Source organism: Crinia signifera, chromosome 4 (genome assembly GCF_055691185.1).
Source record: "Crinia signifera chromosome 4, ASM5569118v1, whole genome shotgun sequence".
NCBI classification, from domain to species: domain Eukaryota; kingdom Metazoa; phylum Chordata; class Amphibia; order Anura; family Myobatrachidae; genus Crinia; species Crinia signifera.
Genome location: NC_139220.1, coordinates 205,681,250 through 205,707,988, shown reverse-complemented (window position 1 = coordinate 205,707,988; position 26,739 = coordinate 205,681,250). Strand labels below are relative to the sequence as shown.

At 46.0% G+C, this 26,739-nt stretch overlaps 1 protein-coding gene across 2 annotated transcripts in view; it reads right to left on the bottom strand.

The window, feature by feature from the left end:
- Nucleotides 1-26,739, bottom strand: part of ARIH1 (ariadne RBR E3 ubiquitin protein ligase 1) — a 74,624-nt gene that overhangs the window by 31,366 nt on the left and 16,519 nt on the right. For both annotated transcript variants that reach the window (XM_083183544.1, XM_083183545.1), the window contains exon 2: nucleotides 4,266-4,333. In XM_083183544.1, the coding sequence (XP_083039670.1) occupies nucleotides 4,266-4,333 (68 nt within the window). The remainder of the gene's footprint in view (nucleotides 1-4,265; nucleotides 4,334-26,739) is intronic.

Sequence of the window (26,739 nt, the reverse complement as noted above, 5' to 3'; positions counted from 1 at the left end):
GCCTGAGTTGGGGGTGGGTTGTACAGGGTGGGGGGTTATGTGGGAGGTTTACTTTCGGCTTTTTGGGTGGTTTTCTTTCTTATTGTTAGTGGGGATAGTGGGTTATTTTAGTGTAGACAGTAGTGCTTTCGACTGTTGACTGTTTTGTGTTGCAGCTTGATGGTGTTTAATGTTTCTTCATGCGCCACGATTCTATATTTGTACCTCCTTACACTTTACTGTTCCACGAGGACCCGGATGGCGCCACTGGGTTATCGTCTACCGATCATTGTTCTGGAGGGTCAATATTCACTTCATATATCCTTACATTTATATGCGTGATTATGTATGTATGTTCTAATATTTTCCTGTGTGTATACAATTATGGATATGTTATAATTCCTATATGTATCTACGGTAGCACTACTGTCTGTTGTTTTGTTTGCTTTCTTTTGAAAAAATCAATAAAAAATTACTCAATTAAAAAAAAAAAGTTGCTCATGTCTGGGATATTTATATCGTATTTTTCCTGTCACTGCGTTTAATGTTCTTTATGCTTGACTTCTAGGTCTATGTTGTTTTTGATTATTTTTTTTTTTTACATCACAAATGGGGGCGGGCCAGCTAATGTCACAGTTGGGGGCAGGTCAGGCCAAGTCACAGTAGGGTGCAGACCGGGGCATGGTGAGCGTCGTTATTTCGGGAGGGGCAAACCTGCCATCTACAGTGGTTCCCGCAAGCACACCAGTGGGGGTGCATGGAGGGCTGTTGCAGCATGTCACTTCTAGAGGGGCAGGGCACATTTTGCCCTTTAAAAATCTGGCAGGGTGCAGCTGGTGCTCTGCTAAACAGCCTAGCGTGAACACTAGCAAAAATAAGTCTCTCTTGTATACCCTATAATGAATTTTTGGAAAGAAGGAGACCAAGGAAAAATAGCTGCCCACAAAACATCACAATATAGTACAGAGCAGCAGATGTACCAAGCCTTGGAGAGCGATAAATGTGGAGAAAGTATCAACCCAACTAGCTCCTGTCATTTTTCAAACACAGCCAGTAAAATGGCAGTTAGGAGAGGATTGTCTGGGACTTCATCTCTCTCCACATTACCACTCTCCAAAGCTTAGTACATCTCTCACAAAATCACCTTAACATAATGAAGTATTTGACAATAGGATGAATTTAAATGTTTTGATTGGTCAGAAAAGCAATGGTAATTAAAGAGCTTTAGAAGTTTTTGCTACAATATTGAAAACAAAAAAGTATTGCTTCTTTAAATATCATATGAACTTGTACACGTCCAGAACTTCCTATTCCATTATATGGTTCTGCAAATATTTAGCTTTGGTCACCCTATCCATGCTCTCCCAAGATTATGTTGATTTCCTTGATAGTCCTTTTACTACAGAGGAGTTGGACCTGGCCCCCTGGGGTAGATGGATATCCTTTGGAGGTACAAAAAAAAACTAATAACCTCAACATCCCTCGCCTCTTGGAGACCTTTAACATGCTCTTTTATGGTGGGGTATTCCCTCCCTCTGTGTAAGAAGCTGTAGTACACCATGAACCAAGTAAAGACCCCCTACTGTCATACAGACCTGCTCTCCACAAACATCCAAATTTAGTTAAATTACATTACAGTTTGGTCATTACCATCTTAGTTCACCTGGGTCAGACTTTTTTCATATCTGGGCAATCTACCACACAGAATCTCCATCTGTTCTATCATTTACACTTGGATAACATGAGCTGAGGCCAGTGGTTGTGTCACTTGAAGCTGCCAATATATTCTATTTTGTAGTATGGATGTATCTTAGGGCAGTTTGGCATAGCTCTTAAGGTCATCCTTTGGATTCAATTATTTTATTCCTGCCTTGCTGTTAGGGTTTCAGTTAATGGATATAGTATAGCACCCTTTGATCTGGGCACCAGTCAGACCTGTCTGACCCTGCTCAGCCATAAAAAAGCTGGCATACCTGGTGCAGACTACTCTGCACCAGACATGCCAGCTGGCAAGCTGGCTCTGTCATGGACATCATATACTATATGATGACGTGTTTCTGTTCCTGACAGACACATCATTTTCTACTTTCCATTCTGTGGGTGGTTACTACTTTTCATTAATTGGCAGGTCTATTGATTAACTGGTCAAAATCCAGTATTTTTGCCCTCTGTGGCTCTATTGCACTAGCCTCCCCACCCTCCTGGACAGAACTTTGAAATTTAAGTATCTGGAGTTCTGGATTTCCCCATACTCTGTAGATTATCCACCCAGAATATTTTCCCTGGCATTCTTCAGTATTCCTTACGACTATAAGCCACAATGGTAACCTGTCCAAGCCTAAGGCCTCTTAAAGCTTGGCCCTTCCCAATCTGCAGCTATTATTTGGCCTCTCAACTTGTTAATTTACGGGGGTATTCAATTAGTCCCGGTTTTCGCCCAAGTGAAAAAACTGGACTATTTTGGCACTATTGTATTCAATTGCGGGTGTTTACGTCCATTTTTGTAGTCTTTTTTTTTTTTCTTGCATTTTCGGCCTTTTTTGGGGGGGTCGATAAATTACAAAGAAAACCTCCCATAATTTTGGCAAAAAACCATGGATTTGTCGATCCACATGTTTATATCCCATGCCGAAAACTTTAAAAATTAACTTTTACTGAATAGATCAAAATCGAAATTCACTTTAAAACAAGGTGAAAAGTTCTATTGAAAAACACAATAAAAATTATTGAATAATAAAAAAAAAAAAAAACTCATGGTGAAAAGTGTGCAAAAAATCATCACAATTGAATATGTCGGCTATTAGTTCAGCCGGCTGAACTTTAGTGTGTCGGCTATTACCACAAAGAGAAATGAAGCTGGCAGGCCTCTAGGCTTAGCAAATGGGGTCCCCACATGCTCCTTTACAATTTTTACATTCTAATTGTACATTTCAGGCTGTTCTGATTGATTGCATATTGCTTCTGTCCTGTAATGTAGAGGGACGATCATGGATGTTGACATTCCATTTTTGGCACCTTAGCACAGCCAGCAGTGAAAATATTTAAGCATTCTTCTCTGAAGTCCATGTTTTTATGTATGAGTTGCACACTTCCACATTAATGTCTGCTACCTTCTCATTGTCCTAAGTGCCTCCAACTGTAAGTTTTGGTACCTCTTTGTTTAAGAAAACTGCTCCTATGCTCCCCTGATAGATCCCAATACCTATTTGACCTCGGAGTAGAGAAACAATATAAAATAGTTCACAAATAAGTATTAGTACCCTTCGCCCTTGCTAAAGTCATTATTGAAAGGACTTTGTTCCATAAATCGAGATCGAGCCCTTGTGATGAGATTTCATCCTTTCATGTAATTTTGTACACACCCATTTGAGGGTATGAAAAGGTAGGGAAAATCTTTATTTTCAGGTAAAAACTTGTACTTACTTCAGAACCCTTTAGACAGCTTACTCGGGCAAATGTTGACATGTCCTTATTGGTGTTAAAAAATTCCTCAAACCAACCCAAAATTAGTCTCTTCATTTTACATGCACCGCAAATTTGAAGTAATTAAACAAAAAAAGAAACTCTGCATTCAGCCATTTGACCCATTTAAAAAAAAAACTAGCAAATTCCTTAGGTCCACTAACAACCTTCTACATGCTTTTGCCATCACTGTTGTCACTTTCTTGGGAGTCCAGGACAGTTTTCCCACTTTTTCGCACAATTCTCCTTGGTTACTTTCTGTAGTTTAAGTGTAATTTGCGCTCTTACCTCCTGTACCGAATTTTATCTGATGTGCACACAAGTTTATATGGGAGCCTGCATACTCGCACCTAACTGAGCCTTGTGTGTTTTTACGCATGTATTTGAAACTGCTGTAACCAAGCTATCTAAACAAAATAAGTACCAGGGTAAAAACCTGTATTTTCAATATAAATTATTTATACATTTACATTTATTTTAGGTATTAATACAACAGAGATAACACCTCATGTCTACTATGTACCATTGAGCATTTAACAACTTCACATTCATAAGAGACAGTATCTCATTACCTCATATACAGAAGGCAGTCTGTGCACAGCAGCCATATTTCTGCCTCATGTACATTTACCAACACATTTTTACACTGCTTAGGTTTCTTGTGCCGTTACTTAAACGCATGCATTGCACGGGGAATAGACTGATCATATCTACTGAATTCTTGCTTGTAAATAGTCTTATGTGTTGCAGCTTTGTGCATTTATACTACACATTTATGGGAAGTCATTACTTCATGGATTACGCACATAAAGGAGCTATCTTACCTCTCCATTAGCTTCTCCTTGTCCCAGTTGAAATGACTCAGAAGTATTCTAGTGATAGTAGCTGGATTCTGCAGACATAACAGATAGATTGCTGTAACATCTGTGTACATCACAAAGGTTTTGATTTGCAACCCCCACCCTTAGCATTTTTTACCACTATATTCTCAAAAGTGAAATTCTCAATAATTTACAAGGCAAATGTTATTTTATCAACACTACATTACCAAAGACCATATTAAAGTTTGAGAAAAGGTGATGAGTAACTATTTTCCTCAGGTAATACAACACTAATGTACATACTGATATATTTTATATACACAATACTGTGCAAAAGTTTTAGCCGTGTGCTGGAAAAATGCTACAAAGTAAGAATGCTTTAACATATAGAAGTGTTCACACTGTACTTTATTTTTATCAAGTAACAAAATGCAGTTAATGCACAGAAGAAATCATAATTAAATCAATGTTTGGTGTGACCAACCTTTGCCTTCAAAACAGCATCACTTATTCTAGGTACACTTGCATAAAGTTTGGTATTTTTTAAGGTTATAGTCTGGTGTATGATAAACCAATCATACAAAACAGGTGATAATGGCCATCATTTTCATATGTAGGTTAAAACACAACAATTACCTGAAGCAGAAACAGCTTTCAAGGAGGTTTAAACTGGGTGAGGTACAGCCAAACTTTGCTACAAAAGTTAGGTCGTGGAACAAAATTTACAAGTCACAGGTTATACACCATGGAAAGATGGAACACCGCAACAAAGCACAAGGTGGTTATACAGCATCAGCAGTCTATTTCAGGGCAAAGCAGACTAGGGTTTCAAGATGTTTCTAGAAACAGGCAATGTTGAGGACCATAGATGCCGTAGTTGGCCAAGGAGTGCTACAGATGAAAAAAACACATCATGCTTACTTCCCTTCGATATCGTCATCACGAGTTTGTTAACTAAAGAGCGGTACAACAATTAGTATCTGCAGGCATTCCTTGCATGTTTGGGGCTGCTTTTCATGCTGAGAAATACAGGCAGGTACTTTATCTATCATGCAGTGCCATCAGGGAGGCATCTGATTGCCGAGAAATTTAATCTGCAACAGGAAAACGACCCCAAACATAAAGTTAATGTTATTAAGAACTATCCTCAGTGTAAAGAAGAACAAGGAATTCTAGAAGTGATGATATAACCCCCGAAGAGCCCTGATCTCTACCTCATGGAGTATTTCTGGGATTACATGAAGAAAGAAGAATTTGAGCAAGCGTACATCCACAGAAGCTCTGTGGTTAAAGTTCTCCAAGATGCTTGGAACAACCTCCCTACTGATTTCCTTCAAAGACTGCAAGTGTACCTAGAAGTAGTGATGGTCATGTATACCCCTTTTACTCCACCGTAAAAACCTGGGTCATCGGCGGTGTAAATGGGTCACGCCGTGTCCCTTTACATGGGACTTCTACCCAGGTCCTGACCTGGGTAAAGGGCGGTGTAAAGGGGTACGCCGGGTCATCCGACCCGGCTCCCATTTACATGAATGGGGGACGGCCAACCTGTGGACCGCAGCGCCCGCAGTTTGGGCGGGGGGCAGACACAGCCTCCGCTGCTGTCTGCTATACTCCGCAGACAGCAGTGGAGGCAGCAGAGGAGGTGAAGGGATGCCTGTGTGCGGCATCCATTCACCTCCCAGACGGGGGCTGGGGGGGTACACGGGGGCTGCCCAGCAGATAACCCTAGTGCTGGGCTCGCCCACGGCGCAGCGGTCCGGGTCCCGGCATTTTTGGTGTAAAAGGGGTATAAGTGGTCACACCAACTATTGAATTGATTTCGATTTTTTTTCTGTTCTTTCACTGTGCATTTTGTTAATTGGTAAGAAATAAACTATTTACACTTTTGAAAGCATTCTTACTTTGCAGCATTGTAACCACACCTGCTCAAACCTGTGCACAGTACTGTGTATATACATTTCCGACCAAAGTCCAAAACCAGAACCCTAGTGTAATCAGGGCAAGGATTGATATTAATAACTGAAATACTCTTTGTTGAGCACTAGGCTACATAACTGATCAGAAATAGACACCCCCCCCCCCCCCCCAACCACCCCTCAAACCCTCACACCAAAATACTCATACAGTAAACCGTCAGCTCTCCATTAGAAATCTTACGGCAGTGCTTTAGGTGAACACAATTTATACATGCACTCAAAATAAAACGGCCATGTAAATTATTGCCGCTAACAAATGAGAGGCAGAATCGGCAGTGTTATGGATTGTTAAGACAGACTGTCCCAGCAGCAGAGCTACCTTTAATTTAATTAATATAGTAATATAGTAATTTATGCCATAAATCGCAATGAGATGGATATTAAACTACTGGGGCACATTAGATGCAAATAATTTTTACTGGATATGTTCAGTAAGGGACGGTACAAGTACAAAATACGGACCATACCATCTACTGTATAAAAATGTTCTGCTCAGACTAAAAAATGATCCAAACTTTGGGTCGACATGCATTAGGTCGACAGTCAAGATCGACCACTATTGGTAGACATGGTCAATATGTCAACATAAAGAGGCCGACACACGGTTTTACCAATTTTTACTATCTTCGGTAGAGTTTGCCAAGTGCCACGGTAGTGAAGGGGGGGGGGGGGGGGGCAGCTGTCCTGAAGCATGTCTAGTGAAAGGAGTACACGGTAAACTCATTGGGGGGTCCATGTGCATAAATCAAAAAATTTACTGCAAAAGGAGTGTGAATAACTCATGTCAAACTTTTCATGTGTTGACCTTTTTCCCCAATTCAACCACGTGTATGACAACCTTTTGGGATCGACCTATACCTAATTACTGTCAACCCTATTATCCATACCTGACTAATAGCTGCCCACGATGTAAGCATTATTACATGTTGCTGCCAGCCCCCAACAGCTGTTTTTTTCCCTGGGTCCCTACCAGTTAAATAGGGCTACAAGCTGTGACTTATTCTGGGTTTCTGGAGTGATCATAAACCTCTAAAGGTCGACAGGGTCCAAAAAAAAAGGTCGACAGGGTCCAAAAAAAAAGGTTGACAGGGTCAAAAAAAAGGTCGACAGGGTCAAAAAAAATGGTCGACAGGGTCAAAAAAAAAGGTCGACAGGGTCAAAAAAAAAAAGGTCGACATGCATTTTTTAAACCAAATTTTCAGCAGACAGGTGGTATTTCATGCCCTAGCATCCACTAGGACGTGGTGGGAAAATAAAATAGTGTGCCGAGCATAGCGAGCCCGAAGCACGGCAAGCACAGCGAGCCATGCGAGGGGACGCAGTACTCTTAAGCTGGCCATACATCTACAGATCGATTGTCAGATTGGGCTGGTTGGACCAAAAACCTGGTAATGGATGAGTGTAAATGACAGTTGACCATTTGCTTTGAAATGCTGGAAAACTGTCACTCATCCATTACCAGGTTTTTGGTCCAACCAGCCCAATCTGACAATAAATCTGTAGATGTATGGCCAGCATAAGACAGTGTCCATATCGACATTTTGACCCCGACGACCTTTAGACCCCGACGACCACTAGTGGTTGACCATATGGCTGTCTATGATGAGTCTGTCTATGATTTATACCATAACCCTATTCTGTAGCTTATGGAAGTTTAGGTGGAATAAGGATCTCTTTAGGTAACATCATGCATTGACAACATAGGAGTGATTTATGAACTATTCTTCTAAGTTTGGCAATCTATCTTTGGCAATTCCTCAGAAAAACACTGATAAGTAAAAGACCATACCTAAAACAAAAAAAGTGTGTGTGACTGGTATTTAGAGAGCTCTTCTAATAAAAGCAAAATAAAAGTAGTATAAGTTTCTAATGTCCACAAAGTTTGGGGGGGGGGGGATGGACTGTGGACGCCGAGGGACCACCGGGCACCACCAGGGGACAGGTAAGTATGCCTAAAAAAATCTTATTCCAAAAACTGGAAAATTCCCTTATCCGGAATGCTCGTGCTCCTGAGCATTTCGGATAAGGGATACTAAACCTGTATAACTTAATGCTTAAAAATACAGTATATCCATTATTAAAATACAATATAAACTATTGAGGTCTGGCCCACTGGCAATCTGCAGCCATCAGAGGCATTTCATGGTTCCAACGGATATTTGTGAAAAGTTTTTTATTTTACCTTTTTAAATTGTAATTGTATTATAGCATAGTGTTCATTCTAGCACCCACCATCTTTTAAAACCCATGCAGTTCCACTTCCCTGCCTGGGGTGTCACTGTCTTCTGTAGTGCTTCTATCACAGTGTGGTCTGTATATCAGCACTGATATGAAAACCAGACCTGTGCTAGAAACACTACAGCAGACAGCGACATCCCAGGCGGGGAACAGGAACTGCATGTGTTTTCAAAGATGGCGAGATCTGGAATGAACACTATAGCATAAAAGCAACATAATAAAAAATAGGATTTACCTACCGGTAAATCCTTTTCTCGTAGTCCATATGGAATACTGGGGTTCAATACTATGGGGATAGAGATCCTCCGCAGGAGACAGGCACATAAGATCTTTCAGTGTGGGTGCACTGGCTCCTCCCCTCTATCCTCCCTCCACTAGTCAGTTAATGAAAAACTGTGCCGAAGTAGAGCAAAGTATATGAGGAGTAAGCGAGTAAATGTGGTGAGATTCATACCAGCACACCGTCACAAACATAACAAAATAGGTGAAGAAACCTATAATAATAACCTATGGTGAACACCATAACTGAAATATTTAATAAATATATATCTATATATATATGCATATATGGCAACAAGCCAATATTAAAACGTCACTCGTTCAAAAAGGCAACCAGCCAATACAAGAACGTTAACCTTCAACAAGGCAACAAGCCCAAGAAAGCAAGGAATTACCTGCAGCAGAAAATTCGGTACTTGTGTAGTTTCACGGCGCCAGTATGGCGCCCTGTGCGTCTGAGTCCCCTTGCGGGGCTTGCTTCGCTCGCCCACGCTGCGCGCTCGGTGGCTCGCTACGCTATTTAAAATCAACTCCATGTCAACATGGATAGTGGAGGCATGAACTATCCATGTTGGCATGGAGTTAAGTTAGTTTATTTGACATATTTAGTGGCGAGCGTACACCCGGAAGTAGCACGGCGCCATGAAACTACACAAGTACACTGAGGCGGGCGCCCAGTATTCCATATGGACTACGAGAAAAGGATTTACCGGTAGGTATATTAAAATCCTATTTTCTCTAACGTCCATTATGGAATACTGGGGTTCAATACTATGGGGAGGTCCCAAAGCCATCAGAACGGGCGGGAATGTGCGGAGACTGCTGTAACACAGCTTGCCCGAACTGGGAATCCTCCCTGGCCAGGGCATCAAATTTGTAGAACCTTACAAACGTATGCTGCCCCGACCAAGTAGCAGCTCTGCAAAGCTGTAAGGCCGAGACTCCTCGAGCAGCAGCCCAGGAAGTCCCTACAGACCTTGTTGAATGAGCCTTCAATGAGGATGGAATAGTCAATCCAGCCATCCCATAGGCTTGTTGGATCGTGGTACGTATCCAACGGGCAATAGTCTGCTTTGATGCAGGAGCACCCTTCTTCTGTGCATCGTAAAGCACAAACAGACCATCCGTCTTCCTGAACCTAGAGGTTCGCCTCACATAGACCCTCAGGGCCTGAACAACATCCAGGGATGCCGGGAATCCCTGGATGAGCCAAACTGGACGGGACCACAATCGGTTGGTTTAGATGGAAAGCCGACACAACCTTAGGCAAGAATTGCTGCCTAGTCCTCAGTTCCGCCCTGTCGCCGTGAAAAATCAAGTAAGGGCTCTTGCAAGAAAGGGACCCCAAGTTCGGACACCCTCCTGGCCGAAGCCAAGGCCAGCAGGACCACAGTCTTCCATGTCAGAAACCGCAAATCTGCCTGATCTAATGGATCGAACCAGGATGACTGCAAAAAAGACTACATCCAAGTCCCATGGCGCAGAGGGAGGCACAAAAGGGGGTTGAATTCTTAACACCCCCTGAAGAAAAGTCTGGACCTCAGGTAAGGATGCCAGTTTTCTCTGAAAAAACACAGACAGGGCCGATACCTGGACCTTTAACCCCTTCCCGACACATGACGTATATATACGTCATGAGTCGGTTGCGGGGGAATCAAGCCAGCTCACGGAGTGAGCTGGCTTGAAAGAGAGCAGGTAATGGCTGTATATTACAGCCAGGTACCTGCTCTCACGACCACGAGCGGCGAGTTCGCCGATCGTGGCCGTTTAACCCTTTAAGCACCGCAGGCAAAGCGCCCGCAGTGCTTAAATAGCTGATCGGAGGGGGGGCGCCCCCCTCCGGCGCCGATCGGGGCCCCCCGCGGCGAGATCGGAGGGTGCCGATCGGTTGCCATGGCAGCCAGGGGTCTAATGTAGACCCCTGTGCTGGCCATGTCAGCATACCTATTACATCCTGCCTGAGGCAGGATGTAATAGGAAGTGCTGAAAATCACTATGTTCAGCCATAGAGCTCTATGGCTGAACCTAGTACAGGCGATCGCGCCCCCTAGTGGTCAAGTACACTAGGGGGCCTTGTAGTAAAAGTAAAAAAAAAAAAAAAAATAAAGTAAAAAAAATAAATAAATAAATATTAAAAGTTCAAATCAGGTTGTGGCGGCTGAGAAAATCCGCCTCCCAGTTGTCCACTCCCGGTATGAATATGGCGGACAATGCCAGAACGTTTTGCTCCACCCAAGAGATGATCCTGGCAGCTTCTCTCATGCACGGCATGCTCCTCGTTCCACTCTGCCTGTTTATGTAGGCAATCGTGGTCGCATTGTCGGACTGCACCTGCACAGCCCTGCCCTGGAGCAGAGGAGCAGCCTTCAACAGGGCGTAGTAAACCGCCTTCAATTCCAGCCTGTTGATATGGAACTTGGCTTCCAACAGGGACCATCTGCCCTGAAGATGGACACCCTGAACCACGGCCCCCTATCCTCTCAGGCTGGCATCCGTGGTCAACAAAAGCCAATCCTGGATTTGAAAGGAACGGGCGGCCAGTACATTTGTAAACTCCAACCACCATTGGAGCGACAGCCTTGTGGTTGCAGAGAGTGTTATCAGCCTGCGCATCTGGCTGGGGCACCCCGACCACTTCGTCAGGATATCCAGCTGGAATGTCCTTGAGTGAAATCTGGCATACTGTATGGCCTCGAAGGAGGCCACCATCTTGCCCATCAGCCTCAAGCAGAGGTGAACCGACACCTGTGGGCCCGCCAACACCTCTACCACCAGTTGCTGGATTGCAGCCACCTTCTCCGGTGGAAGGAATACCTTCTGTTCTGCTGTGTCCAGGATCATGCCCAGGAACAGCATCCTTTGACTTGGGACCAGGGATGATTTCTTCAGGTTCAAAATCCACCCGTGGTCCGAGAGGATCCTCCTGGTCAGCTGAATAGCACTGCAACAGGCTCCTGCCGACCCTGCCTTGATCAGCAGGTCGTCGAGGTACGGGATGACATTCACCCGATGCTGCCGTAGAAGGGACATCATCTACGCCATGATCTTCGTGAATATGCGTGGAGCCGTGGACAGGCCGAAGGGCAACGCCCGGAACTGATAATGTTCCCTTCCCAGTGCAAACCTCAGAAACATTTGTTATGGAGACGTGTAGATAGGCGTCCTTGACGTCTATGGAAGCCAGAAACTCCCCTGGCTCGAGACTGGCAATGACCGAATGGAGGGACTCCATTCTGAATTTGAACACCCGCAGGGACGGGTTCAAATCCTTCAGGTTCAGAATGGGCCCCACTGACCCGGTTCAAGTAGTAACCCTGCCCCTGCTCCTACACTGGAACCGGCAGGATTACCCTGGACTGGAGCAGTCCCTGGATTGCCCCTTTTAGGAGAATCCGGTCCTCCGCTGCTGCAAGAAGGCCGACTTGAAGAACCTTCTGGGAGGCGGTCTGTCGAACTCCAGCCTGTAGCCCTGCAAAATAAGACTCCTTGCCCAGGAATCTAGGCATGAGGCATCCCACACCTGGCTGAAGTATGACAGACGACCCCCCACCTCGAGAGGATCCCGTGGTGGGGAGATCCCGTCATGCTGATGGCTTGGAGGTAGCTGCAGTGGCAGCACGGTCCTGTGTGCCAGAGGGATTAGGTTTCCTGAACTTACCCCGTACACCTCTGTTGGCATTGGACGCACCTCTGGCCCTGGAGCGGAACCGAGTCCCGCGAAAGGACTGCTGGGTAGGCAAGGTAAATGGACGTTTTGGCGCAGGAGGGGCTGATGGAAGAAAAGTGGACATACCAGCCGTAGCCTTGGAGATCCACTCATCCAGCTCACTCCCAAAAAGCTTCTCCCCTGAGAAGGGGATACTCTCCACACTGCGTTTGGAGTCCACGTCCGTGACCCACTGTCGCAGCCACAGGGCCCTCCGGGCTGAGACCGCCATTGCAGAGTTGCGGGCATTTATGGCCCCCAATTCCTTCTGGGCCTCGCATAGGACCTTTGTCGTGTCCTGAATAGGACGCAGATTTTCACCTATCTGCGCCACCGACAAGTCCCCCAGCAAACCTTCCTGGATCTGGGTGGACCATGTGTGAATGGCCTTAGCCATCCAACAACTGGCCAGTACGGGACGTTGAGAGGCCCCACTAGCCGTATACATTGACTTGAGAGTGGTCTCCAGTCTCCTGTCAGCCCCGTCCTTAAGGGTGGAAACAACAACGGGAGGCTCCTCCCACAATTTTCTACCTGCAGGTTCAAAAGGGTACGCATTTGCGAACCTCTTTGTGAGCTGGAACCTCTTCTCAGGGTTTTTCCAGGCATTTTTGAAATTACCCACTAGTTCCGCCTGCTCTGGGAAACACACAGACTGCTTTTTTTTTTTTTTTTGTGTGTGTGTCATAAAGAAAGAGTCACCCTCCGTGACTTCCTCCAGAGGGAGCTCAAAGACCTCCCTAATAGCTCTGATAAGAGGCTCAGGGCCATGTACTGGTGCCTGTTTTTGTAAAGGCTCCTGATCCTGCAACTCCTCCCCCTCATCAAGGATATCATCCTCATCTGTATCAGGGGCCACAGACGACAAGGGCCTTTTCTGAGGCTGGCTAGACTGGCTGGGAAAAGGAGTGATGATATCCACCCTAGCTGACAGGATGGCTAAATCCTTCTGCACCCTCTGAGTCTGCTTTGTATTAGTCTAATCCCAGCTAGCTGCTGAGTCTAACAGCATTTTAATGCTGCTGGCCCATGCGGGCTCATTATCTCCCTGTGACACCCCACTATAATGTGGGGGCACAACACTAGCCAGAGGGGTAGTCCCACTAGGCTGTGGAGACATACAGGGTTCACAGGTAACCTGTGACTGTTACCCCTTTTACACCAGAGGTTGGACCTGGGATATTGCCGCTCCAGTCCGGGCAGGGCATGGTGTAAATGGGCTGAAAAAAAATAACACGGGTACTGTTCCCCGGGAATCTGACCTGGCAAATGTTCAGGGTCGGACACGGGGCTTATCCGGGGCTCAGGGTGGTGTAAATGGTCATTATCCGGGTTATTTGGTGGGTAGAGGGGCGCGAAGAGCTGATTGGTGCTTCTGCGGCTCTGGCAGATGATGTCATCTGCTGGAGACCCGCACAAGGCGCATGTAGCAGCGTTACCACGCTCTCTCCTTCGGCACAAATATTGGTGTCGAGATCTAGACCTCTCAGCCAAGAATTGTGCTCTCCTCCTCCAAGTGTGAAGCAAGTAGCACAGGGTGAGAAGCTGCTTCAAACTCTCAATTGCTGAAAAGTACAGCACAAACTGCAACACAGCTACTCCGTCTGCCATCTTTGCTGCAATGCTGGGAGCAGAACCCACTCCCTCCCTTTTCCCTTTCTTGTGACCTCATCTCAAACAGCCCAAAGGTCCATTTTTAATGACACCAGCAAGGAAAGACAGGGCTGATCCGTTTTCAGTGTGAAAGGGCCTTACCCGGGAATAACCCGGATTGAATTGCAGTGTAAATGGGGTCTGAGACAGGGCATGCCCTGGCAATTTCCCGTGTTCGATTTCCCGGGTCCTACCCGGTATTCTGGTGTAAAAGTGGTATGTGAGGCAGGGATAAACTTGGTGCTGCACACCATGCAGGTCAGTTTCTTCACCATTGTGAAGCTGGACTCAGCCACACCACACACACACAAACACACTCACACTGATTTGTAAGTGTTCTTTGGCTATGTGTTAAAGACTTAAGGCCCCCATACACTAGCAGATTTTGGTCAGATTTCAGCCAGATCAGTCGGATCTGGCCGAAATCGGACCAAAATCTGCTAGTTTTGATGTCCCCTCAGATCCGATGCGCGGTCCCGTGCGCATCGGATCTGCGTCGGGTGGTCGGACCTGCTGCACGTCCGACCACCCGACTTGGGACCTAGTGGGGCGGTGGGGCGGTGCGGCGGTGGAGGGAGCAGGGGGGGCTGGGGACGCTGCGGGGGACACAGGCGGCATAGAGCCGGCCGGGAGCTGTCAGTAATGAATAAAAAAAAAAAGCCCATACAATGAATGGGCGGCCTGTGATTGGCTGAGCGCTCTCTCAGCCAGTCAGCAATTGGCTGAGACAGCGCTCAGCAGCCAATCACAGGCTGCCCATTCATTGTATGGGCTTTTTTTTTTATTCATTACTGACAGCTCCCGGCCGGCTCCCCCTGCCCGGCTCTATGCCGCCTGTGTCCCCCCCAGCCCCCCCTGCTCCCTCTACCGCCTCAACGCTGTCCCCCGCAGCGTCCCTAGCAGCGGGGGACACAGACGTGTCCCCAGCAGCGGGGGACACAGACGTGTCACCAGCAGCGTCCCCAGCCCCCCCTGCTCCCTCTACCGCCTCGCACAGATGCTGTCCCCCGCAGCGTCCCCAGTAGCGGGGGACACAGACGTGTACCCCGCAGCGTCCCCAGCCCCCCTGCTCCCACCTCTGTAGCCCCCCCCCCTGCTCCCCGGGTTTTTTACATGTGATAAATCGAGACGATTTATCACATGTAAAAAATGGCACATCAAGTGCCAATCTAATCGAGCTCCCCCGGGGAGCAGCCGGGGAAGCTCAGGGGGAAGTCGGGGGCGACTTGTCCTAAGGACAAGTCGCCCTAGTGTATGGGGGCCTTAATACCTTAACTAGCCAGTGTGAGGTAAACAGAGCTACTTGGGAAAGCAGGGCACCCTGTAACCTGAGCTCACAGATTGGAGAGAGCTGGTTCACAGTAAAGGCCCCCATACACTAGCGGATTTTGGTCAGATTTCGGCCAGATCAGTCGGATCTGGCCGAAATCGGACCAAAATCGGCTAGTTTTGATGTCCCCTCAGATCCGAAGCGCGGTCCCGTGCGCATCGGATCTGCGTCGGGTGGTCGGACCTGCTGCACGTCCGACCACCCGACTTGGGACCTAGTGGGGCGGCGCGGCGGTGGAGGGAGCAGGGGGGGCTGGGGACGCTGCGGGGGACACAGGCGGCATAGAGCCGGGCAGGGGGAGCCGGGAGCTGTCAGTACTGAATAATAAAAAAAAAGCCCATACAATGAATGGGCGGCCTGTGATTGGCTGAGCGCTCTCTCAGCCAGTCAGCAATTGGCTGAGAGAGCGCTCAGCCAATCACAGGCTGCCCATTCATTGTATAGTTTTTTTTTTTCTAGCACTGACAGCTCCCGGCTCCCTCTGCCCGGCTCTATGTCGCCTGTGTCCCCCGCAGCGTCCCCAGCCCCCCTGCTCCCACCAGCAGCCCTGCTCTGTAGCCCCCCCCCCCCCCCCCTTCTGCTCCCCGGGTTTTTTACATGTGATAAATCGAGACGATTTATCACATGTAAAAAATGGCACATCAAGTGCCAATCTAATCAAGCTCCCCCGGGGAGCAGCCGGGGAAGCTCAGGGGGAAGTCGGGGGCGACTTGTCCTAAGGACAAGTCGCCCTAGTGTTTGGGGGGCCTTAAAACACACAGTAATTCTTTAGAAAAAACAGTGCTATGCAATATTCATATGCTAGGCAAACACAATGTAAGTGTTAATTAGTGCTATAACTTGCTGTCTCTGTAGGCAGAAAGATCCCAGATCCACCCCACCGATGAGGAGCTGTTAATGGCTACCTCAGCATGCAGGAAGAAGCAGGAAGTCTTGCCTAGCAGAGCCTGGTCCCACTCTGAGCTAAGCCCCGCCCCCAAAATGGAGCTGGTGCTGTTAGCATTAAAAAACTGGCATTTTTAGGCTTATCTGTGTTTTATGCAAAAACCAGACATTGCCATAGCCCTGGTGGTCCAGTGGCTATCTGTACCTGCAAGCAAATATATAAAAGATGGGGGGTTCGCGCTGTACCTGCGGGAGGTCCGCCGCTACTGTCACCGCCATCTTGCCGCACATAAAGTCGGGGTTCCCCCTGTGGGGGACCCCGACCAGTACTCACCACTTGTAGTCTTCAGACCCTGCCAGGGGTGTGCGGCAGCTGGGAGGTCTGCTCGCCCCAGCGCAATGCTGTGCGGAGACAGAAACCTCTCTCAGGACAAAGTCCTACAGCAGGGCAGCTCTGCGCCTGAAGAGGCCGGTGACTGACCCTTCCCCTGGCACCCTCGAAGCAGGACTGCTGCCTAGGTCTAAAAGCAGCGCCCCAAAATAACAAACTAAAACAAAATGTTGAAAAATCTCTCTGGAGCTCCCAGAAGTGCAGCCTCTCCTGAGGCACATTTTTCTAAACTGACTAGTGGAGGGAGGATAGAGGGGAGGAGCCAGTGCACCCACACCGAAAGATCTTATGTGCCTGTCTCTCCTGCGGAGGATCTCTATCCCCATAGTATTGAACCCCAGTATTCCATAATGGATGTTAGAGAAAATGGGAAGCAAGTACTGTATATACAAACTTAAGTACAGCAGTAAAGATAACAGCAAAAAAAGGAACAGGGAATTGGTGCCTTGGTACGAATCTGGGTAGGTAATGTTTAATCTTGCACCCAGCACCATTCAAAATCTTAGCAGTTCCACTTTCCTGTCTGGTCTGTATCTCAACACAGACAAGACTGTACTAGAAGCATCACCGCCGACAGCAACACCCCAGGGAAGAAAGAGGAACTGCAGGGTGCTCGAATGAACAGTAGGAAGGTGAAGGTCAGTAGAATAGGTATAATTGTCTGATACTACATGCTGTCTGAAACCGGTGTAAATTTGCATCTTAACAGAAGAATGTTGTTTGTCCATAAAAGTTTGCTAGACTGAAATAAACATTTTAAACACAAGGACTTTATGGTACAGGCCTCCAACCACCTGAAACTAGTAAAAAGTAACCCATATGAAAGGCAGTGTCTGCAGAGACAAAAGAGTGTCATTGAGTAGCTAAGTCAAGTGTTGTAGGGGAAATGGGTGACCGTGAACACATAAGGAGGCAATTTAATTAGCTGTGTTTGTTTATCGTGGGAGAACTGATCCACCATGGCTATTCAAATGTCCCCAAACCAGAATAAAATTGGCTGTTTTTGCGAGCCACAGCAGTGTTAAGACATAGGATTGTGAACTTATCTGTGATTCAATGGTCATATTGTGACTAAAATACCATCTAAAGCGAGGGATGTATCGTGGGAATTTTCTTTGCTCTGATTGCACTCCTTATGGCTGGGTTTAGCCGCACATAGCTAATTGGCACTTTGTGAAAGGTCCTGTGAAAAAAAGGGTGACTTTTTGCAGATTTCAGCTTGCCATCCCCGATGGGCGAGAGCTGACATGGTCAACCAGACATGCCCCAATGGAGCAACATTTCAATAGCTATGCCGAACACCATCTAGGGGCTGACAGCATTAAAACTTTTGAATACGGCCCCTTGTGTTAACAGCTGAAAACAGGTAATTTAATAGGTTAAAAAAAACTAGGCTGTAATTGAATAGCCCAAAACTCAAGCCTACCCCTGTCTTTTTTCCTTAGTTAAAATCAACGAAAACAGATTATATTTACGGTAATTCCTTTTCTTCGGAATATTTCATGGCAGCCACAAAATGGGTTCATCCCTCTCCCTTGTATAGTAGACAGGTAGTTTTTCCCTAGGACACACCCTCTCTTCTCACTCCCCTATATGAGCCAGCTCCTCTCCTTTGTCACTAGTCTTTGAATGTCTCCACCACTGATCCTAGGGAAAAACAGAAATATAGGCTGCCATGAAGTATTCCGAAGAAAATAATTTTTTTTAAGTATAATCCGTTGATTTCATCTTCCAACTTCATGGCAGCCACACAATGGGACATATCAAAGCAGTAGGGCGGGCTACAATACCTTAATTCAACACTTGCCGAAGGACCTTATCTCCAAACCGTTGCTCTGATACATCCAGAGCATAATGCTTAGAGAAAGTGTGTACCGACGACCATGTTGCTGCTTGGCAAATGTCCACAATTGACACGTTAGCCTCTCTAGCCGAGTGTGCCTTAATTCCTTCAGGAACCTTTTCTGTAAGTAAAACTAATCACTTCTTTAAGCCATCTTGATATAGTTTGCTTAGATGGTGCAAATCCCTTCTTTGCTCCCTGCGGAATAACAAATAGAGACTTGGTTTTCCTAAAACTAGAGGTCCGGTCTAAATAAATTTTGACAGCCCTAACTAAATCCAATCTATGAAGATACTCTTCTCTTCTGTTGGTCGGACTGGGAAAAAAATAAGGCAAAAAAATCTCTTGATTGATGTGAAAACTTGATACTACTTTAGGCAAAAATGACGGAAAAGTCCTGAGAACTACTTTGTCCAGAAATAATTTCAAATAAAGTTCTTGCATTAACAATACATTAAGGTCGCCCACCCTTCTTACTGAAGTGATGGCCACGAGAATACAGGTTGAGTATCCCGTATCCAAAATGCTCGGGACCAGGAGAATTTTGCATAGCGGATTACGTATTTCGAAATATTTTAATATTTAAATGATGTATTTTGAAGTATCTTGCATTTATGCTGTATAAACACATAAATTACACACATATATATTTTATTACCACATGAAATGCACACAAATATATTATTTGTTCAAAAAACAAGGTTTCAAAACATGAAACAAAATTTGTGTTCTATCTCAGATATTGAATTTGAAGGCCAAGCAATCATTTTCTTGTACATATATAGTGCCAGTTACATATCATGTCCTCAGTAGGGCTGTTACAAATGTCCCCAGTGAGTTTTTAGCAAAAAAAAATTATTTTTTTCACTTTCTGGAATGTATGGTTTTCGGAATAATTCGGATAACGGATATTCGGATACGGGATACTCAACCTGTAATAATTTTACAAGTCAGGAATTTTAGGTAGGCCCTGTCTAATGGTTCAAACGGGGCCGACGTGAGAACATGCCGTACTAAATTGAGATCCCATTGGGGATCCCTGTCCTGACCCTTGGTCAGATTCTTTTAATTGCTTGACAAAATCTTCTTATCAAACTGTGCTTGGCCAGTCTCTCATCCAATAAAGCACTTAATGTGGAAATGTTAACCTTCAATGTAGCTACTGCCAGACCTTTGTTGAAACCTTCACAAAGGAACTGAAGGACATGTGAGATGTTGGACTTCGGAAATTCGAATTTGCCCTCAGACCATACAGCGAAGATCTTCCAGATCCTATGATAGATATCGGAGGATACCTTCTTTCTTGCCTGTAGAACAATATCAATGACTACTGGCAAAATACCTTTATCACTTAACTGCTTCCGCGCAACTTTCAAGCTGCTAATCGCAATTTTTGAGGTTCTTGACATAACAATGGTCCTTGCCTCAATAGGATTGGAGACACTGGAAGGAACCACGGCTCTGCCATGCTCCTCACCATGGGAAACCAAGCCCTTCTGGGCCAATATGGCAGTATGACTATCACCTGTGTCTGCTCCGATGTTATCTTCCATATTACTCTGTGAATGAGTGAAAACGGTGGTAATGCCAGGCTGAACTGCCAAATGAGATATGGCATCTACTCCTAAGGAACCTAGAGCTGGAAACCGGGAGAAGAACTGAAGGGTTTTCTTGTTGGCTGCTGTTGCCATGAGATCTATTTGTGGTTGGCCGAACCTGGGAACCACCAGTTGAAAAACTCTTGGAGTCTTCCAGCTCCCATTCTACAGGCAGAATGCGATTTTGACTTAGAACGTCTGCCAGCTGATTGTCCTCCCCTGGAACATGGAGAGCCGAGATAGACAAAAAATGTTCCTCGGCCCATCTGTTCCTTACTTCCTCAAACAGAGGCCGACTTCTTGTCCCTCCTTTTCTGTTGATATACGAGACTGTGGTTGCATTGTCTGAAAATACCCAAAAGGTGAGATCCCACAAGGTCTGTACTGGAGATTCTTATAAGTTCTCTGTGGTTTGAGGATAGCTGCGCTTCCTGAGGGGACGAGACACCTTGACCTGACTTGCCCAGGCAATGTGCCCCCCACCCTGTAGCGTTTGCGACTGTTGTAACTACTACGTAGTGTGGGCTTGACTAGGACAATGTTCTGGCCACCAACTGGCCGCTTCACCACCAATACAAGGAATCTTTTACGGACTGAGGCAGTCTGATTCGATGTTCTAGCAGTACTTGATTTTTGGTGTATTGTAGAAGATGCCACTGCAACGCCCTCATATGCCACCTGGCCCAAGGAATGACCTCTACTGTCGATGCCATCATCCCTAGTAAACTAATTTCTATTCTGAGTGACACTCTTCCATCCTCTTGAACCTTGCAAACCAGCTGCTGAATCTTCTCGCATCTTGGCTCTGTTAGGGAAATCGGGAACCTCACTGTGTCTATGACTAACTAAAAACTGGATTCTTTGCGTGGGGACCAGAAGGCTATTTTCCCAGCTGGACAACTAGCCATGGTCTTGGAGGAATTGAATGACAACCTCTGTTGCGGCGACAGCTTCGCTATCTGATTGTGCAGAGATTAGTAGATCGTCCAGATAGGCCCATATCGCGACCCCTTGCTGTCTTAAACATTGGATTAATACTACGATAACCTTTGTAAACACTCTTGGTAAGGACGTAAGTCCAAATGGAAGGCAGGTGAATTGAAAATGGCTTCTTCCCACGCACAACCTTAAGTACTTTCTGTCTTGTACTCCAATAGGGACATGGAAATAAGCATCTTTTAGGTCTATGGAAATTAGGCCAATCAGAATCAACTTGGCTGTTTCCATGTGGAACTTTAGTTTCCAAATTCTGTCGTTCAGCTACCTTAAGTCTAGGATGGTTCCGAGTCCTTCAGAACGTTTCCTTATGACAAATAGAAATGAATAGAAGCCTAGACCTCTCTTTGCTTCTGGAACCACTTTGACTGCTCCTGAGTCTACTAGGTCCTTTTTGCTTAACTTTAAAGCTTCCCTCTCTGCCCCTGGGCTGGGGAGCCTTGAAAATAAAAAAAATTCCCTTCTGGGTTTTGAAAGAAATTCCAACCGATGACCCGTGTAGACCACTTCCAACATTCATTTGTCCCAAACAGTCTGCTCCCACTTTTGAGCAAACTTCAGCAGCCTACCTGCTACTGGGACCTTTTCCAAGGGATATAGATTGTCACTGTTTCTGGGTGCCTCGTTTAACAGATTGGCGAAAAAACCCTCTGGATGTGCCAGATGCGTATCTCTCCCGAAATGGCCTGCCAGGCCTATATGACCTAGCTTGTCTAAAGCTTTGCCTCGGGAGATAATTTGCCGCTCTTCCTCTTCTATCTTGTGGCAGTCTTAAGGATTTGCCCCCAGACATTCTCTGTATCATCTGGTCTAGTTTACTCCCAAAAAGGAACTCTCCTTCAAATGGGAGAGTGGTGAGTTTGTTCTTGGAGTGAGTGTCTGTCACCCAGGATTTGAGCCACAGGGCTCTCCTTGCCACCACTCCTGAAATCAAAGACTTAGCCGAATAATCCAGCACGTCTAGTGAGGCCTTGCAGATATAATTAACTGCCAATTGTATCTGTGCCAAATTTTTACTTATCTGCCACTTTCTCTTGTAGATCTTCCTGCAGAGGGGCGCACCAAATTATAAGTGCTCTAGTTGAGGAAGCAACTGTTACTCCTGATTTCATGGAAACCGAGCTGGAGATATGTAGTCTCTTCAACGCACTCTCCATCCGTTTGTCAGTGGCCTTTTAGTGAGGCGTCATCCTCCAAGGGAATGGTCGTCCTGGTGGTGACCTCTGACACTGCTGCATCAATTTTAGGAATATAACACCACTTAAGGAATTCTAGTTCATCAAGATCATGCAATCTACCTGCTTGGCTGAGTCAATTCGCTTATCTGCATTAGCCCATTCTTTAGTCAAAATTTCCTTTACCAATTTATGGACAGGGAAACATCTCCCCTTTTTAGACCTATCTTCAAATAGGGCATCATAGATTTTACTGGTTGCTTGTAATTCAAGGTCTTATAAAGATCTTTAAGAACCACCTCCACAAGCTCCAAATTAAAGAGACGTTCTTCCTCAACCAGTTCACCTGATTCCACACTAGAAACATTGGAGCCTTGCTCATCAGAGCCTACCTCCTTTGCATCAAAATCTACATCATACTCAAAACTTGTCTGAGACCTAGACCTCTTGTTAGACTGAAACTCTTCCTTTGTGACAAAATTCCTCTTCATCCATGCCATAAGTTCAGTCAATTGTGAAGAAGTGCCAGCAGTAGTAGTGGACTCTTTAACAATCTTGACAAAGGGATTCTTCCCCCACAAAGGATTTATCACAGGTCAGACAAGTTTTAGCTGTCTTTATTTGGCTTTCTTCTTAGTAGCACAAGGCACACTACAAAAACAAGAGAAACTACTAACTATCTGAACTAAATATTAAATTAAACTAAAAAGCAGTCCTCAACTGAGGACTTACCCGGGCAGCGATGTTGTTGCTTTTTGAGAGGTATCCTCCATGGCCACCGGCAATAGGAACCAACCACTGCTGTTATGTCAAACACAGACCAGCACTGGCAGCACCTGTGACACTGGCCAGGCGCATTATATAGGGCACTTCCACCCTTTGGAACGCACGCCGCTGTGGAATGCACAGCGCAAACCCCTCTGCGCCAGAAAGTGTGAGCGGTATGTCATAGCCGTGCGCCCGCCCACCTTCCGGCGCCTGGAACTCGGCACAGCATGTGTGAGTATAGACACACACTACTACCCCCACCCCCGTCAGCGCGATGCTGCCACACGGACGATGCCGCTGGACACTTACCGGCACCCGGCCACACGGGAGGGAGACGCCACACACCGGAACGTGGTTTCACTCCACATCCACGCCACCAGCAAGGATTTCCATAAGGGATATAGGCACCATAATCCCTCACTGCCCAGGACCAGCAGCATAACGCCTACTGGTAAGGAAAAAATAACAACCTACAATACCTATCTTACAAGGATTTAGGAAAAAGACTAGGGTCAAAGGGGAGGAGCTGGCTCATTTAGGGGAGTGAGAAGAGAGGATGTGTCCTAGGGAAAAACAACCTGTCTACTATACAAGGGAGAGAGGGATGAACCCATTGTGTGGCTGCCATGAAGTAGGAAGAAGAAATATTGGGGTTATCTGAATACCCCATAATAAGCCTGATGGGCAAATGTGAGTGTGGGGGGAGGGGGGAGGTGCTAGGCCAAAAGGACCTCTGTCTGAGAATGTTTACCAAAGCCTTCAGGGAGATATTGAATATTGATATGTTTTGGCAAGTTTGGGGCAACCAATAGTAAAATTGCTCATAAAACATCTGGTATAGCTGTGAGCTTGGATTCCGTGGGATGTCACTGAAGTGCCAGTATTAGCCTATTATAAAAGATTTACCAATAAAGACTATAAAACTTACCAGCCTTGTTGCCCAAGCAAATTCTATTTTTAGAATAATTCACCTTTTGCTGGGCAGTAGAATTTAGTAGTATGCAAGTTTTTAGGGGTAGGGAATGGACATAGGGTCTTATTCAGACCTGATCGCAAAGCACTTTTTTCTCAAACGGGCAAAACCATGCTACATATGCAGAGATTATAGGGCTATTTCTAAGCGATCTGACTAGATCACTTAGAAATGAACACATCGCACCATGTGTATACCTCTGGGCAACGGCGATGTGTGGTCCCGACTAGTTCTTGACTGCATGTAGTCAAAATCTAGTCCCCTCCACTGTTCTCTCACCAGAGGACATTGGACCACAGCGACTGCTCAGCGCACCTTGTGGATGTGTGTAATGTGTGCTGAGCGATCCATGCACCCTGCACACATCGCCCCATGTGTACGGGGCTTTACATGTCTAGAGAGATTTCAATTTGTGTGAGTTATTTTGTATCTGTGCAGGGTAAATACTGCCTGCTTTATTTTTACACTGCAATTTAAAATTTCAGTTTGAACACACCTCACCCAAAACTAAAGGTAAATACACACTAGCGATAATAAGCTGAAAGCAGCTCAGTTTCGTCACTTGAACTGCATCCAGCTCAAAAGCGTGTACGGGGCAGCAATGAATGGTGAGCACTGCTGCGCATCCTGCATCATTGCCGGCAGCCGCCGCTCATCTGCTGGTATTACCAGCAGATGAGCGACAGGGTGGATGGCTTAACAGTGTCCTGCTACGGAAGTCGTCCACCCCCGGGAAAATCACTCAGAAGGGCGAAAATTGCTCAGTGATTGCACGGAGCGATTTTCCCCATCATCATCATCCATACACGCCCAGTGTGTATTGACCTTAAATGTCTCTGCATGTTACATCTGCCCCACCTGTAGTTCAGTAAGTTTTTGTCCATTTGAAAAAAAAGATGCTTTACAATCAGGTCTGCTTTAGGCCCAAAGTAATAGCAGAAGAACATTTGTTCTAGTAGTCCCAACGACGCCCAGCTTGGTAGAGTAGAAAAGTACTTGCCCCAGATCAAATGCTTTAAGCAGTTTCCCAAAACAGAAAAGGGTCATGTCACTGGGTAACATTATAGTCAATATATTCAAGTCAACGCTAGAGAGAAAGCCCTGACAGCATCAAATTAGGGACCGGATCACTATTAGAGAATCATAATAAAAAAGTATCGAGCATTTATCGAACAACTGCACAAGCATACCGTATACCGGCAGTAGATAGCAATTAGTCATCTATTTGCAATTTTCTTACAATTTAGCAAGGAGTGTTTTTTTCTGCGAAATTCTCTAACCTCCATGAGAGGGCATTATGAGTGGTAGCTGCATCCAGCCTATGAACTTCTGCTTCTAATAAATACAGCCCCCCTCAGGAAACTGTGGTCAACAAAATACTGCCCATAAAAACAACAACCATCAATGCAATGATATATATTTTTTAAACATAACCTTTCACACAGGCAGAGCACAACCACGCATTATTGTGGATCAAGACCAAACAAATATCTACAGGTGAATGACAAAGAGCAAATATCCAGGATAGCCTACATGACCATGAATCATCGCATATATATTTATATATATAGCTGTAGAGGTACAGCAAAAGTCACCTGATTGTGACAGATCAGTAAATATAACCATGGATTCTTGCCAACAAGGGTGTTCACTAAGTATATTAAGTAGAGTTACACCACTAGGGCTCTGGGCACAAACATATTTCATCATATAAAGTATATACTTGTAAACAAGCCTATTTCACTATGGGCATATGTACAGATGGGTCAGGGTCCATCTTTGCAGGGGATGGCGCTGGCGTCGCCAGCCGCCATCCCCCGCCAGCGCCATGGCGATGGTGAGAAGGGGACGCGCGCGCACGAGAGGCGCGCGCGTCCCCTTCCGACGGCGCTTCGATCCGTTCCCCCGGGTCCCCGCCTGCCCGCACCCCCCCTAACCCTGTCCGTCTCCCTGAGGCGGAGACGGACAGGGTTTTCCGTCGCGCCAGCGACGGAGACTGAGACGCGCGTGCGCGTGAGACGCACGTGCGTCTCAGTCTCCTCGCTGGCGAGGCTGCTGGCGGGTCGCCAGCGCGTACGTTCTGGCGACCCGCCAGCAAGGATGTTAATAGTAACATACTGTACATGCCCAGTAAAAAAAAAGAAGGAATACACATTACTTTCTTTCCAGGCAATACTCCACTACAGTATATTATAATGCACATTCAGAAAATCTCAAGTAATTTACATTGGAGTCTAATAGCCTAACCAGATAAAGCACACAAAGCCGATAAGCCAAGTGGTTGCCATCCTTAGGTACTGGAATGGTTAACTTAGACATTTCATGAGTGATATGAGCAGGACTCGAATTGCTTTAGCGTCTCCAATTTCAATGGAGAAATGCTCATGCACATGTGAGATATGGCATGCGATCCGTGTGATTTCAATAAATTGCCACAACAAATCACGTGTCACCCGACGCAATGCGTGGGCCCGCTGGTCGAATGTCGCATCAATAGATATTATGTGTTGCACATAATATTTATCGCATTGCATGTGCGATCGCATGTGGTCTTTAACCACGTGAGATGGCTCGCCATGCAATCTGCGGCGGCAGTGGTCAGCAGGGTAGGTGGCGGGAGGGCTGGCAGGTGGCGGTGTAGCAGAGCGGGTGGCAGGAGGACT